The 15,334-nt window shown below is 45.6% G+C and overlaps 1 protein-coding gene across 1 annotated transcript; it reads left to right on the forward strand.

Moving 5' to 3' along the window:
- The first annotated feature begins 12,441 nt into the window (after positions 1-12,441).
- Positions 12,442-13,428, forward strand: NPBWR1 (neuropeptides B and W receptor 1). Its single transcript, XM_030549564.1, has one exon. It carries the CDS (start codon positions 12,442-12,444, stop codon positions 13,426-13,428), a length of 987 nt encoding a protein of 328 aa, XP_030405424.1.
- The last annotated feature ends 1,906 nt before the right edge of the window (positions 13,429-15,334 follow it).

Genomic DNA, 15,334 nt, shown 5'->3' on the forward strand with positions numbered 1-15,334 from the left:
ATGTGATCCAGTTGTTTATAAATTCTCTGTCACTTACCTTGTGTATTTCGATGCCTTTATTAAAAATATTATGTACAGCTTTTAGTGATCCACTCATTAAAAGTCTAAGAGAAAGTAACATTTTCCACTTTTCTTAATAGAGTGGGTTTGCAATGAAACAAGAAGTGAATCAGTGGCATTCTTCCAACGGTTCGCATTTGAGGAATGAGAAGTCACATTATTTTGGGAACCAGAAAAGATGCTCTGTGAGCACCCTTTTAAAACTTACCTTTGTCATATGACAAAGTAAAGAAAAGAGATGACAGGCTTGATCCAGAGGGACCCCTGCCACTACTTAAATCAGCATCCTGCTCCTAGGTATGGGGGTAGATTGTGCCATCAGTTTTCAAGCAGAACTTCAGACTGAGATCAATGAAGCATTCTGACTGACAAGGGGTTGTACCAAGTTGCCTATGAGAAAGAATTAAAGAGTAAATAATTCTAAATAGCTCTGATTTGTTTTAAAGGTTCTTGTATGTTCTTCTAGATTAGTACCATAAATATCATGCGATTTAGTCTGGTACTATGGTTTATGGTAACATAGTTTAACTTAGTGATAAATAGGTACAAAGCAAGGGCTAATTTCTCTGTGAACAACCATTTTTCTTTACATTGTACTTGTATTTGTGCAGTTGTTTTTTAAAAGGAAATTCAAATAATCATACTTGGATCACAAATTTGTGCATAGTAATGCTTTTTCTCTTCAGTTAGTATCTATGACAAGATACTGAAAGGGTAAATTATTTAATAAACTAAGGTTTAATTCCCTTAGATGAGGAGAGCCTACAGGGAAATGATCTGCCTCTCTTGTTATTGCTATTGTTTTTCTTTGCAGATTGTTGTTACTAAAAAACTAATATCCAAAGACACAATATAATCATAGAATATCAGGGTTGGAAGGGACCTCAGGAGGTCATGTAGTCCAATCCCCTGCTCAAAGCAGGAACAATTCCCAACTAAATCATCCCAGCCAGGGCTTTGTCAAGCCTGAGATTAAAAACCTCTAAGGAAGTAGATTCCACCACCTCGCTAGGTAAACCATTCCAGTGCTTAACCACCCTTTTAGTGAAAAAGTTTTTTCCTAATATCCAACCTAAACCTCCCCACTGTAACTTGAGACCACTACTCCTTGTTCTGTCATCTGGTACCACTAAGAACAGTCTAAATCCATCCTCTTTGGAACCTCCTTTCAGGTAGTTGAAAGCAGCTATCAAATCCCCCCTCATTCTTCTCATCTGCAGACTAAATAATCCCAGTTCCCTCAGCCTCTCCTCATAAGTCATGTGCTCCAGACCCCTAATCATTTTTGTTGCCCTCCGCTGGACTCTTTCCAATTTTTCCACATTCTTCTTGCAGTGAGGGGCCCAAACTGGACACAGTACTCCAGATGAAGCCTCACCAATGTTGAATAGAGGGTGTTATAAACAGATGGTTAAGGGTTAATGCCTCTTTCACCTGTAAAGGGTTAAAAAGTTCACTTAGCCTAGCTAACACCTGACCAGAGGAACTAATGGGGGAACAAAATGTTTCAAAAGGAAGGAGGGAAGTTTTTCCTTTGTTTAGAGTTTTCAGTTTCAGCTGGAGTGAAAAATATCAAGGAACCAGCCTCTTATCAGAGTAGTAAGTTTTAGAAAGGTTTATGTTTATTTCTTTGTAACCTGTCTTATGCAAATAGAGGTAGAATCAAATTGAGTATTTGGGTATTATTTTTTTTATGTGTAACTAAAATTGTGCCCAGGGGAACATCCTCTGTGTTTGAAATCTGTTGTCTGTGAGAGTAGCTGGTATGCTAATCTCTCCCACAGGGTTTTCTTTTACCTTTCTTTTCTTTAATTAAAAGCCTTTTTTCTTAATACCTGATTGATTTTTCCTCATTTTTAGATCCAAGGGGATTGGATCTGGACTTACCAGGGATTGGTGGGAGAAAGGAGGGGGGATGGTTAATTTCTCCCTGTTTTAAGATCCAAGGGATTGGATCTGGACTCACCAGGGAATTGGTGAAGGAGTCTCTCAAGGTTTTGGGGGGACAGGGAGTGATCCAGACACTGAAATTCTGGATGGTGGCAGTGGAACCAGATCTAAGCTAGTAATTAAGCTTAGAAGTGTCCATGCAGGTCCCCACATCTGTACCCTAAAGTTCAGAGTGGGGAAGGAACTTTGACAGAGGGGAATGATCATGTCCCTCAATCTGCTGGCAATGCCACTACTTATACAGCCCAAAAATGCCATTAGCCTTCTTGGCAACAAGGGCACACTGTTGACTCATATCCAGCTTCTTGTCCACTGTAACCCCTAGGTCCTTTTCTGCAGCAATGCTGCCTAGCCATTCGGTCCCTAGTCTGTAACAATGAATGGGATTCTTCCATCCTAAGTGCAGGACTCTGCACTCATCGTTGTTGAACCTCATCAGATTTTTTTTTGGCCCAATCCTCTAATTTGTCTAGGTCCCTCTGTATCCTATCCCTATCCTCCAGAGTATCTACCACTTCTCCCATCTGCAAACTTGCTGAGAATGCAGTCCACGCCATCCTCCAGACCATTAATGAAGATATTGAACAAAACTGGCCCCAGGACTGACCCTTGGGGCACTCCACTTGAAACTGGCTGCCAACTAGATATGAAGCCATTGATCACTACCCTTTGAGCCCGATGATCTGGCCAGCTTTCTATCCACCTTATAGTCCATTCATCCAGTCCATACTTCTTTAACTTGCCAGCAGGGGCAGGTCTATGTATTTTGCTGCCCCAAGCACAGCAGTCAGGTGGCTTTTGGCAGCATGCCTGCGGGAGGTCCATCTGATAATGCAGATTCAGTGGCACACTTGCGGGAGGTCCGCCAGTCCTGCACCTTCGGTGTACCCACCGTTGAATTGCTGCCAAAGCTGAGGGACTGGCGTACCTCCAGCAGGCATGCCGCTGAAGGGTCCCTGACTGCCGCCCCCATAGCAACTGGCAGGCCACCTCCCGCGGATTGCTGCCCCAGGCACGTGCTTAGTGCTCTGGTGCCTGGAGCTGCCCCTCCTTGCCAGAAAGAATACTGTGGGAGACTATATCAAAAGCTTTGCTAAAGTCAAGGAATAACACATCCACTGCTTTCCCCTCATACACAGAGCCAGTTATCTCTTCATAGAAGGCAATTAAGTTAGTCAGGCATGACTTTCCCTTGGTGAATCCATGTTGACTGTTCCTGATCACTTTCCTCTCCTCTAAGTGCTTCAGAATTGATTCCTTGAGGACCTGCTTCATGATTTTTCCAGGGACTGAGGTGAGGCTGACTGGCCTGTAGTTCCCCCGATCCTCCTCCAACCCTTTTTTAAAGATGGGCACTACATTAGCCTTCTTCCAGTCATCCGGGACCTCCCCCCAATCACCATGAGTTTTCAAAGGTAATGGCCAATGGCTCTGCAATCACATCCTCCAACTCCTTTAGCACCCTCAGATGCAGCGCATCCGGCCCCATGGACTTGTGCTCATCCAGCTTTTCTAAATAGTCCTGAACCACTTCTTTCTCCCCAGAGGGCTGGTCATCTCCTCCCCATGCTGTGCTGCCCAGTGCAGCAGTCTGAGAGATGACCTTGTTCATGAAGACAAAGGCAAAAAAAGCATTGAGCACATTAGCTTTTTCCACATCCTCTGTCACTAGGTTGCCTCCCTCATTCAGTAAGGGTCCCTCACTTTCCTTGACTTTTTTCTTGTTGCTAACATACCTGAAGAAACCCTTCTTGTTACTCTTAACATCTCTTGCTAGCTGCAACTCCAAGTGTGATTTGGTCTTCCTGATTTCACTCCTGCATGCCTGAGCAATATTTTTATACTCCTCCCTGGTCATTTGTCCAGTCTTCCACTTCTTGTAAGACTCTTTTTAAAGTGAAATATTATAATGGCCTTGCTCAATATGTATAATACCTTACTCCACAAGTACTTTCATTGAAATCAGTGGGACTAATTGTGGAGTAAGTTGCTATTCAACATGAGTCAGGCTATCAAAATTTGGGCCAAAGGTTTCAATACACTGTATTGTGTAGTAATACTATATATTGGGATTGTTTAGAGGATTTTCAAGGCAAATCTTGTTGAGAAGAAGAGGGACTCTCCCAGATATTATAATGCTCTATTCCAAAATATTAATATATACCCCCCCACAATTGAAAAGCCAATGGGTAGCTCTTCAAAACATACTTATTTAACCATAGTCTTGTTCCATGGATTGTTCCAACTATAGAAGGAAACTTTCTGGCCCCAGATTTCTTCATGATGACTAAGACTGCTTCTCCTTAATAAAATGTAACACATCACTATCATAAATATCTAAAAGCTGGGTTTTTCTTTTAAAAAAAGCACGTTAAGCACATCAAACAAAAAGATGATAGATAGAAGAGTTAGAGGATACTTCATCTAGAGAGAAGGTCCAAGATAACCCCACTGAGCTGTGGTCTTTCAAATGTATCTTTTTTCCCTCTTAGCTGTAAAAAGTCTTTCCAGGTCAACGAGCTACATGTATATGGAGTGAAATCCTGGCCCCACTCCTGGGAATTTTGCCATTAATTTCAATGGGGACAGGAATTCTCCAGTGGTGTTTTTCTGTTGAGCATGTTAGAATTAGTAGGAAGCTCTCAATTTCCATGAATTGCCAAATAAACTTAATATGCTAAAATTATACCATTATTCCCATTATGTCCTTTGACTAACTTAGCCCCAACCCTGGAAATGCTTATGTACAATCTTAACTTTAAGTATTTCTCTACTCACATACATAGAGTTACACATGCAGATATGGGTTTGCAGGATCAAGGTAATACTGAGTTGGTGGCTAACACGAGAGTTACAATATATCAATAATTATATTATACAAACATACAGGTTCAATTAAAGTCAAGCATCTCTTTTCAGAAGTACATAAGAGATTAAAAAAATACCCTAAGCTTTCTCTACTTCATTCTACATATACAGTTTCCAAAGCTCTCCTTCTCAGATGAACCCTCCCTGACAGTATTTCCACAGACTGAGACAGCCAAGCTTTTGGAAGTATGGAAAATGCTAAAAATATATAAATCACCATATTGATTCCATCAGTCAAAAAGCAGGTCTATGAAAACAGCAGCATTTTTAAGCATCACCACATTCATAATGATCACATTATGCAGTGTGATCTTACCCCAAACACCACCTTTCAGCAGCTTGTTGGATGACTTGCTCAGCCATACATTATTCACCAGAAGTTCTGGGTTGTCTCAAAGACAATTACTGTTCCATGTACTGTCCTTATGAAGTATCATTTTAGCCAGTATTTTGTACTGTGCAATTAATAAGATGTCCCCTGAAACAGTAAATTTTAAAAAATAGTATAATTTAGTCTCTCGCTTTAGTGGCATAATATAGCTAGAAACAATTTACAGTGATACAGATTCCCATTTTTCTTCATTTTTGGTAGTTACATGTGACTGTCTATTGTTCAACATGAGCTCCAATTCAATAATTAATTCCTGTGCTCTAGTATAAAATGTGTAATATTTTAAATGATAAATTCATAGGCGTTTGTAGACCTCAACCTAGCCACTCTATTGCACTGCGTGTTACTGTTCCACAATAAGGCCCTGACTCTGCACGGACAAACTCCTGCGCCTACGAAGAATCCCAGTGAAGTCGATAGTATCTGCCCACCTGGATTTCATGACAAAATCAGTGGCTGTATTAGTTACACTATAACTTTCCTTTGTGACTTGCTCATTGTTTCTGAACATTGGTTCTTTTTTGGTGACATTTTTCATGCTCGGTCTCAGAACAGTGATGAAATTTTGTGGGATGGGCGAGCAGCTAGTTTGGCCATTTCTGAGATCTGTATGAGGATAGAAATAATCACAAAACAAAAGAAGAAAGAAAACCTTTTAAGTTATATAGTCTGCACAGAAAATGTGCAAATACCTAATTGAACGTTCTGATCCTGCAATCAGACCCTTTTGATTAGACCAGAAAGAGGAGACAATGGGAGGAAGACGCACTGCCCCAGAAGTCATAGGATATGAAGGAATGAGCACAGGAACTGATTCCCAGGCTATGTAAATAGCATTTTCCCTGTCTGTAGATGGCAAAGATACAGATGAAGTAGGCATAGTTGATTGATGGATAGGAGTTTAGAACTGAGTCAAGAAACCTAGGTTCTGGCTCAGGTCAATTTGGTGGCATTTCTGTTTGCTGACTTGTGAAGAAAATGTAACTCTGTGTTGCAACAAACACACAGAGTAGTTCTCCACCTAGTGTCACTATGTGTATAAATGTACTATTTTCTTCCAACTTCACTTAATTCTTAAGTCTCAATGAGAACTATAAAACAAGCCAAACCTGTGTACTCTGTATAATACATTATATCTTGTATTAATATAGGATAAATTAAAAAGCATAAGCAGAATGAAGCAGTGGTAGTTTTATCTTAATGCTAAGTTTTTTGCTTGTTTGCTTTTCATGAAGTTTCATATTTATGATATTGTGATATTCTAGCTTCATTATTTAGCGGAGCATGGGATAATTCCAGTCAAACAGCTTTTGTTCAATACAGCTCTCTCTGCATGCATTTGGATGGATCAGGGATGTGAAATATAACCTTTTGGCAAAAAGCTAATATATGTTACATCAGTAACTAGCATCTTCATCTAACAAAACAACAAAGACAACAGGACTGGAATAATACAGCAGGCAACATTCTCAATATTGTTTGGGAAAGCTGCAAGGTATTATCTAATTTTTGCTTTAGACCATTATATAGATTTCAGTCAAAGCTTTGAAGAGATTATTTCAGGTAGCCAAAGATTATCTCCAAGTCATAATACTTTCTGCCTCCACTCCCTACGCTGTAAGAGTACTTGGATATTTGACACTCAAGACTTACCACATAGGAGGCTGTATTCATATTTGGCATTACTACCACAACATGAAGGTGAGATTAAAATATGGGGTATAGGGTTCTTGCTTTTCATCACAAAAACATAGAATTGATGCCAGACAGGTTCAGTGTAAAATGACTTTTGATAGTGATAGTTACATTATTTTATGAGGGATGGCTCTTCTCTATATATACTCTAGTTATAAATAAATCTTGGTCAAGATAATTAGAAGTTTCTATGTTTCACAATCTAATATAGCAGTGATATGTCAGCCAGAGGTCACCCCATGTTGTCTCCTTTGAGCTTGAGCTGTAATACTTTGTGGGCATAATGGACTGTGAAATTGAGGTCGTAGCATGAAACCACAGCTAGCTTTGATATTGACTGGAGGTGCTGAGAATGGTCTTGGGCCTTGTTTGGAAATGCTGCCTGGTTGGATGTATTTATCTATGAAAATATTGAGGCAGGCATGTACTTTACATGCATATACAGGGTTTAAAACACAGAGGTGGTGTACTTGCTAACTGTAGCACCCTCTTCCATAGCTCAGGCCTCCAGCCAAGTCACCTAAAGTTTAGTACCCTTCTCGGGTAACAAAAAGATTCAGACAGAAAGCCTAAGAAATCCAAAGTAATAATACTTCTTCAACCCCTCTCAGGTCAAACAAATAACTACTTCTCCAGGAGGAATTACCAGGCTATCCTCCCTTCCCCGGGGATACTGTCAGTTTACTGCTGTGATTTCCCTGCTCCCCAGTCCCAAGCCCCATTGCAGAATTTCTTCCAGAGAAGCCTCACCTGGACCCTGTGGATTTCTTCTATTCATGTAGGCCAGGGGTGGGCAAACTTCTTGGCCCAAGGACCACATCTGAGTGGAGAAATTGCATGCAGGGATATGAATGTAGGACTGGGGTGGGAGTTGGGGTGCAGTAGGGAGTGTGGGGTGTGGGAGGGGGTGCAGTGTGCAGGAAGGGGCTCAGGGCAAGGAATTGGGGCACAGGAGGGATGTGGGCTGTACGAGGAGCTCAGGGCAGCGGGTGGGGTGCAGGAGGGGGTGTGGAGTGCAGAAGGGGGCTCAGGTAGGGGGTTGGGTAGCAGGAGAGGTGTGGGAAGGGGCTCAGGACAGGGGATTGGAGTGCAGAAGGGGTAGAGTAGGGAGCTCAAGGCAGGGGGTTGGGGTGCAGGAGGGGTACAGCAGGGGGCTCAAGGCAGAGGATTGGGGGCTCAGGGCAGGGGTTGGGGGTCAGGAGGGGTGTGACAGGGGGCTCAGGGCAGAGGGTTGAAGTACAGGAGGGGTGCAGCAGGAGACTGGGGGCTCAGGGCAGGGGGTTGGGGTGTGGGGTGCAGGAGGGGTTTGGGGTGTGGAATCCAGCCCAGCACTGCTTACCTTGGGTGGCTCTGGGGTGGCACCAGTGCGCAGCAGGGCTAAGGCACCCTGCCTGCCTGCCATGGCCCTGCACCACTCCTGGAAGCGGCCAGCACCACGTCCCTGCGGCCCCTGGGGGAGGGAAGAGCAGAGGGATCTACGCACTGTCCTTGCCTGCAGGTACCTCCCCTGAAGCTCCCACTGGCCACAGTTCCCCATTCCTGGCCAATGGGAGCTGTGGGGGATGGTACCCACCGGCGAGGGTAGCATGCAGAGCCCTCTGCCCCCCACCACCCTAGAGGCCACAGGGACTGGTGTCAGCCACTTCTGGGAGTGGCACAGGGCCAGGGTAGGCAGAGATTCTGCCTTAGCCCCATGGCACCATGGGGGTGGCAATCCTGTGGGCCAGATCCAAAGCCCTGATGGGCCAGATCCGGTCTGCGGGCCATAGTTTGCCCATCCCTGATCTAGGCCCTGACTCAGGGCTTCTCCACAGAAGCCTGCTCTGCTCCCTGGAGGTTTCTTCTAGCAGACCACTCTCCTTCTTCCTCCTTTCCCTGAAACTAGTTTCCACCTCTAGCAATCTCTGGTCTGCAGATCTACACCAGCTCTCTTTCCAGATCCTGATGAGGGGGATTCCATCATTGTTTCTCTTCCCCAGGGACCCTTGGCAAATCTACTGTCCACTCTGTGCCCCCTACCCCACTTTCAACCTGTAAAAACTGCAGGACTCCTCTCAAAGGAGCTTTTTTTAATCTCCCCCTTCTAGTTAAGAAACTTTTCTTATATATTGTTCAAGCAATCTCTTTCTAGCTCAACTGTTCCATTACTAATTAATTAAAGGGCACCCAGCTAGAGCACTTTTCTGCTCTTCTGTGTAGCCTATAGCATCATCCTGGGATAGTTAGGCCCTAATTCTTCTGAAGGGCCATTGGCCCCATGACAAGTGGTATTTGTGTGTTTTCTCCATGTGCATGGATTGTGCTCCTGTTTGAAAATTCTGGCTTATACATTTAATTGGGAATTGTAAGGTTATTATCCCTTTGTGTGCTTTTTAATAGGAAATAGTAAAAATACTCCACTGATTTGCAGCCTGAGCATTTGAAGATATCTTAGTATCTCAGAAATCTGAGACAGATGAATACAACGAGTGGTTTGTGTTTGTTTGGTTTTTTATTTAGTGAAGGGCTTAAAAAATGACTGGATCCTGATTTTGAACACCCTGAAACTGAAGTGCAAAGATGTTTGGATCCCAGGTTTTTGTGTGGCTCATTAAAGGGACAGGTGCTACATGTATCTCAGATCAGATTTTAACTACTTCAAACGTCACATCTGGGATTTTAGTTTGGGTCAATCTCTTTTTATTTATTTGCATTACAGCAGCCCCTTTAGGTCCCAACTGAGAATGGGTCTCCATTGTGCTAGGAATTGTAGAAAGACAGAGGGCTTGTCTACATCAGAAAGTTGCAGCGCTGGTGAGGGAGTTACAGCGCTGCAACTTTGAAGGTGTACACATCTGCAGGGCACCACCAGCGCTGCAACTCCCTGTTTGCAGCGCTGGCCGTACTCCCGTTTTGTCTCGGGTGTAGAGGATCCAGCGCTGGTGATCCAGCGCTGGTAATCCAATGTAGACAGTTACCAGCGCTTTTCTTGACCTCCGTGGAAGGAGGAAGCCTCTGGTAATCAAGCTGGTTTCCTTTCCCGGTTTGCTCTCTCGGTCCCGGAGCCACCCAGCAAACCGCAGGGAAGGAGACCTGCTTGCTCGGGGTTCCGGGACCGAGAGAGCAAACCGGGAACGCCGCGGTTTGCTCTCTCGGTCCCGGAGCCACCCAGCAAACCGCAGGGAAGGAGACCTGCTTGCTCGGGGTTCCGGGACCGAGAGAGCAAACCGGGAAAGGAAACCAGCTTCGCCGCGGTTTGCTCTCTCGGTCCCGGAACCCCGAGCAAGCAGGTCTCCTTCCCTGCGGTTTGCTGGCTGGCTCCGGGACCGAGAGAGCAAACCGCGGCGTTCCCGGTTTGCTCTCTCGGTCCCGGAACCCCGAGCAAGCAGGTCTCCTTCCCTGCGGTTTGCTGGCTGGCTCCGGGACCGAGAGAGCAAACCGCGGCGTTCCCGGTTTGCTCTCTCGGTCCCGGAACCCCGAGCAAGCAGGTCTCCTTCCCTGCGGTTTGCTGGCTGGCTCCGGGACCGAGAGAGCAAACCGCGGCGTTCCCGGTTTGCTCTCTCGGTCCCGGAACCCCGAGCAAGCAGGTCTCCTTCCCTGCGGTTTGCTGGCTGGCTCCGGGACCGAGAGAGCAAACCGCGGCGTTCCCGGTTTGCTCTCTCGGTCCCGGAACCCCGAGCAAGCAGGTCTCCTTCCCTGCGGTTTGCTGGCTGGCTCCGGGACCGAGAGAGCAAACCGCGGGGAAGCTGGTTTCCTTTCCCGGTTTGCTCTCTCGTCCCGGAACCCCCCTTGAAGCCGCCCAACAGCGCTGCAGTGTGGCCACATCTAACACCACTTGCAGCGCTGGTTGCTGTAAGTGTGGCCACTCTGCAGCGCTGGCCCTATACAGCTGTACTAATACAGCTGTAACAACCAGCGCTGCAAAATTTTAGATGTAGACATGGCCAGAGTATGAACCAGACTCTTCCCCTTCAGTTCTAAAGGCAAAGCCAGAGGCATCTCTAGTCTTCCTTGTAAAGTTGTTGCTGCATATTTACAGGTTCCCTATCAGCCACTATGACTCACTGGGCAGAGTCTGGTGGCTGAGCCACTTCCTTTGGAATGTAAAGTACCATGCAACGTTTCAAAGGGTGTACTTTGAAAGGAACCAGGCTGGAGAAGAAGAGGAGAAAGTTGGATTTTTTACCTGTATTTTCAAACTGGCTTTCTGTATTTGAACTCTGGCTGCAGGTGATTAAAAACAAACAAATGGGAGTTTCCCATCAATTGCAAGGCTGAGCCGAAAGAAGGAGGCGTACTTGCGACACCTTAGAGACTAACACATTTATTTGAGCATATGCTTTCATGGGCTAAAGCCCACTTCATCAGATGCATGCAGTGGAAAATACAGTAGGGACAGAGAGAGGGAGAACACAAAAGCTTATACTCAAATAAATGTGTTAGTCTCTGTTCTTTTTGCGAATACAGACTAACATGAGAAACCTAAGGCATGAGCTGCCTACTCAAAATAGAAAAGGCATAACAGGGGCTCTGTTTGTGCTCCGAAGTGGGGTTATTCGCAACAAGGACCTCAGCGAACCTGTCATGGGAAATGAATATATTTCTGTCCTTGCCCCTGTGCTCAGTTTGACCATGGTCCCTATTTGCTGAGATCGCACCTGCGCTCTGTTCCCGTTTGCAGGCAGCGAAATGGTGAGCTAGAGATCCAAAAGGAGCTGTCCAGGACTCAAGTTTGTAGAGAGCTTCTTCATCGAGTCAGTTGCCGGGGAGCTGTCCAGCATTTCAGCACCTCTGCGGTTTCGGGACTGCCAGCTGCCGGGGCAGCCTTCAGCCCGCACTAATTGCAGAAGGACCTGCAGAAGGAAAGCAGACTCGAGGCTCTAAGGTAAGGAAGAAGAAGGGATTTCAAAGCTTAATACAGAAGCAAATCCGCAATTGCAGGTGTGTGTGAGTGAGATCTGGGGAGAGAAGGGGTGAGTGTGAAAAAGAGAAAGGAAACCGGTAGGATCCCCTTTAGATGGCATGGCCCTGAGATCTGCTCCTCTGCAGTGTGTCTGTAAATGTGCTTCATAACTATCTTTTATTTATGTGTGTGTGACGCTCTGTTTCAACGCAACCCATCCCAAGAGGTGAAACAGAGCACGTGGAAGGTGCTTGGGCTGTGAGGTGTCTATTTCCATGTTTTCTGACAATGAGCATTTCTCTTGGTGTGGAAGCCCGAACTTAAGCGTGTTTTCCATTGTCCCTGCAAGGAGCTCCGGTGAGAAGAAGAGGAGTGATGGGCAAAGAGGTGGGACGACGAGAGACCTCTCCGGTGCAGGGCCAGAATTAAAGGTCTAAATCCAAGTCAAAGAAGCAGCGCCTTGTAGGTTCACCCCGGGAATCTGAAGCGGGCTCTGGTGCCGGTGACATAGCCCTCGACCTGGTGTTTGAGCCGAGCTGAGCTAGCTGGATTCAGCCCACGCTTCACTCCCCTGGTCTCTTTCCCACCGCAGCCCATGGCTAACTTCTCCTCGCACCCCGAGCCCAACGCGTCCTGCGCGCCCTGCGCCGGCAGAGGGGCCCCGTGGCCCAACGCCTCCGCCCCGCAGCTGCTCCCCGACTTCTACCTGGCCGTGCCCATCATCTACTCCCTCATCTGCGCCGTGGGGCTGACGGGCAACACCGCCGTCATCTACGTGATCCTGCGGGCCCCCAAGATGAAGACGGTCACCAACCTCTTCATCCTCAACCTGGCCGTGGCCGACGAGCTCTTCACCCTGGTGCTGCCCATCAACATCGCCGACCACCTGCTGCGGCAGTGGCCCTTCGGCGAGTTCACGTGCAAGCTGATCATCTCCATCGACCAGTACAACACCTTCTCCAGCATCTACTTCCTCACCGTCATGAGCATCGACCGCTACCTGGTGGTGGTGGCCACGCTCCGGTCCAGGAAGGTGTCCTACCGCACCTACCGCGCAGCCAGGCTGGCCAGCCTGGCTGTCTGGGCCCTGGTCTCCATTGTCATCTCGCCCTTCGCTGTGTTCGCCAAGCTCCACCGGGAGCAGGGGCGCTCCCAGTGCGTCTTCGTCTTCCCCAGCCCCGAGAGCTTCTGGTGGAAAGTCAGCCGCCTCTACACCCTCCTGCTGGGCTTCGCCATCCCGGTCTCCACCATCTGCGTCCTCTACACCGCTCTGCTGGCCAAGCTGAGACGCGTGCGCCTCCACAGCAACGCCAAAGCCCTGGACAAAGCCAAAAAGAAAGTGACGCTGATGGTGCTGGTCATCCTGGCCGCGTGCCTCTTCTGCTGGACTCCCTACCACCTCAGCACGGTGGTGGCCCTCACCACGGACCTCCCGCAGACCCCCCTGATCATCGGCATCTCCTATTTCATCACCAGCCTCAGCTACGCCAACAGCTGCCTCAACCCGTTCTTGTATGCCTTCTTGGACAATAATTTCCGGAAGAGCTTTCGCAAGCTGGTTGAATGCAGGGCGTCCTCCTAGAGCCTCCAGCCGCCACTGCGCTCCTTTGTCGTTTTCAAAGGGGAAAAGCGCATGCAGGGGGCCAATACTCGACGCTGGTCTGTGAACCAGCCTTGATCAAGCTTTAGACCCAGTGTACTCGTGAAATCAAAGCACAGGCAAGATCCAGTTCTTTTCGGTTTGTCTTTCAGCCAGTGGCATAGTGTTCATAGGGGAGGAATGGGACTTTTAAAATCCACTCTAGTTCCTTGGCCTAGTCTTACTCATCACAGCCATTCTTTTTCCTTCAGCGGGGTGCGCTAGAATCCTGGGAGTTGTATATTATGGAGCAGGAGCAAAATCCAACATTTTACAAGATTGTAGTGAAAAATAGCTAAGTAGTTGACATCTATATATATTACTGGAAATCTGTAAAGCCAAATACAGATATTTTACCGAGTGCCTTGCTTAACTAATCTTAAGCCTGCTAGTTTTATATCTGCCATACTTATGTTGTAGCTCAGCTTCACTCCCTTACTCCATTCTAAATAAATAAACCATAATTAAAAGAGCCTATGCAATCATAGCAACCTGATATTCCCCCCTCACCCTCTGGTCTGAGGTGCTTTGTTACTCAGAATCAGATCTCATATTTCAATCCAAAAGCAGCAGAAATAATGAAGTGCTCAGTGTAAATGCTCAGAGGCTACCATGTATAAATCTCCTTCCCTATACAAGAATGACTGTTAAAATGGTTTTTGCATGGAATATTACCCCATTGGATGAAAGTTAGTCTGACCTTTCTGAACACATTTGAAAAAGAAATCACTATCTGGTTTTAGATCTTGTAGATTAGGCTATAATTCCACATCTTTAACAACCTTTGAAAGACAGATCTCCCAAGGAGAAAGAATAAGGGAAAGCATTAGTAACACAGCTAAGCTTATTTCCTTTTAAATGGGACCTAAATATGCCTATTAAAGTCTTCTGAAATCCCACTGCTTCCTCTGCACATAGCAAGGAGCCCTTGCACTGGCTTTAAGAAAGAAGAAAAGAGGAATCATAGTGTGTAGAAATAGAGCTATGCGTTTGGAGCCACCTTCTGTAGAAACTGGCATTTTCAGCCCAGCAAACTATTCTATAATATAAAGTTCTCAGTTCCTATTAGTAGCAGAATATATGGTTAGTTTTATGTGCAATACATATATTTATGATAGATTTCCACATCTTCTCAAAAAACGTTCAGACTTTTTTCCCCTTTGTAGCTACTTAAGGATCAGATGTTATTTCAGTATAAATCCTCACTTCAGCTGTTAACACTTTTAAAGAGGGTTCTTTCAAAAACAAACCAAAAAACCCTACTTCCACCCCTTACCAGTCACATGTTAGCTTAATACTACTTTCAAAATAAAAAAGCTAACTTAGTATTCACTATTTTGCTTTTAAAAATCCTCTGTATGTTAACTTGGACAACGAGAATAAAAAGATGAATTTGGCTCTTTTCAGTTTCACCCTTTTTCACCTACCGAAACGGTTCAGGGCAATGTTGCATTTTTTTCCCCTCTTCACTTCACTCCTACCCCCACAAGGAAAATTGACAGACTTGAAATATAGTTTGTAAAAATATTTCCAGGCATATAAGACTTTGAAACTGCAAAACTTTATGGTCTTGTCTACTATTATTAATTCACATTGCAGTAGCGCTTAGGAGCCCTAGCCATGAAGCAGGACCCCATTGTGCTAGGCATTGCACAAACACAGTCTAGTCTGCTTGCTTTTTATGTGGCTGAAACTTACTATGTAAAAATATAAAATAGTCAAATGCAAATACCCAGACCATCTTTTGTTTCTAAAACTAGGGTATATAAAATCAATGTAGATTCTCATTAGACAAACATCAATCAATAACACTCTTTATCTGAGGAATGGTGAAGATGATAGTTTTTCT

This window comes from Gopherus evgoodei, chromosome 2 (assembly GCF_007399415.2).
Source record: "Gopherus evgoodei ecotype Sinaloan lineage chromosome 2, rGopEvg1_v1.p, whole genome shotgun sequence".
NCBI lineage: Eukaryota > Metazoa > Chordata > Testudines > Testudinidae > Gopherus > Gopherus evgoodei.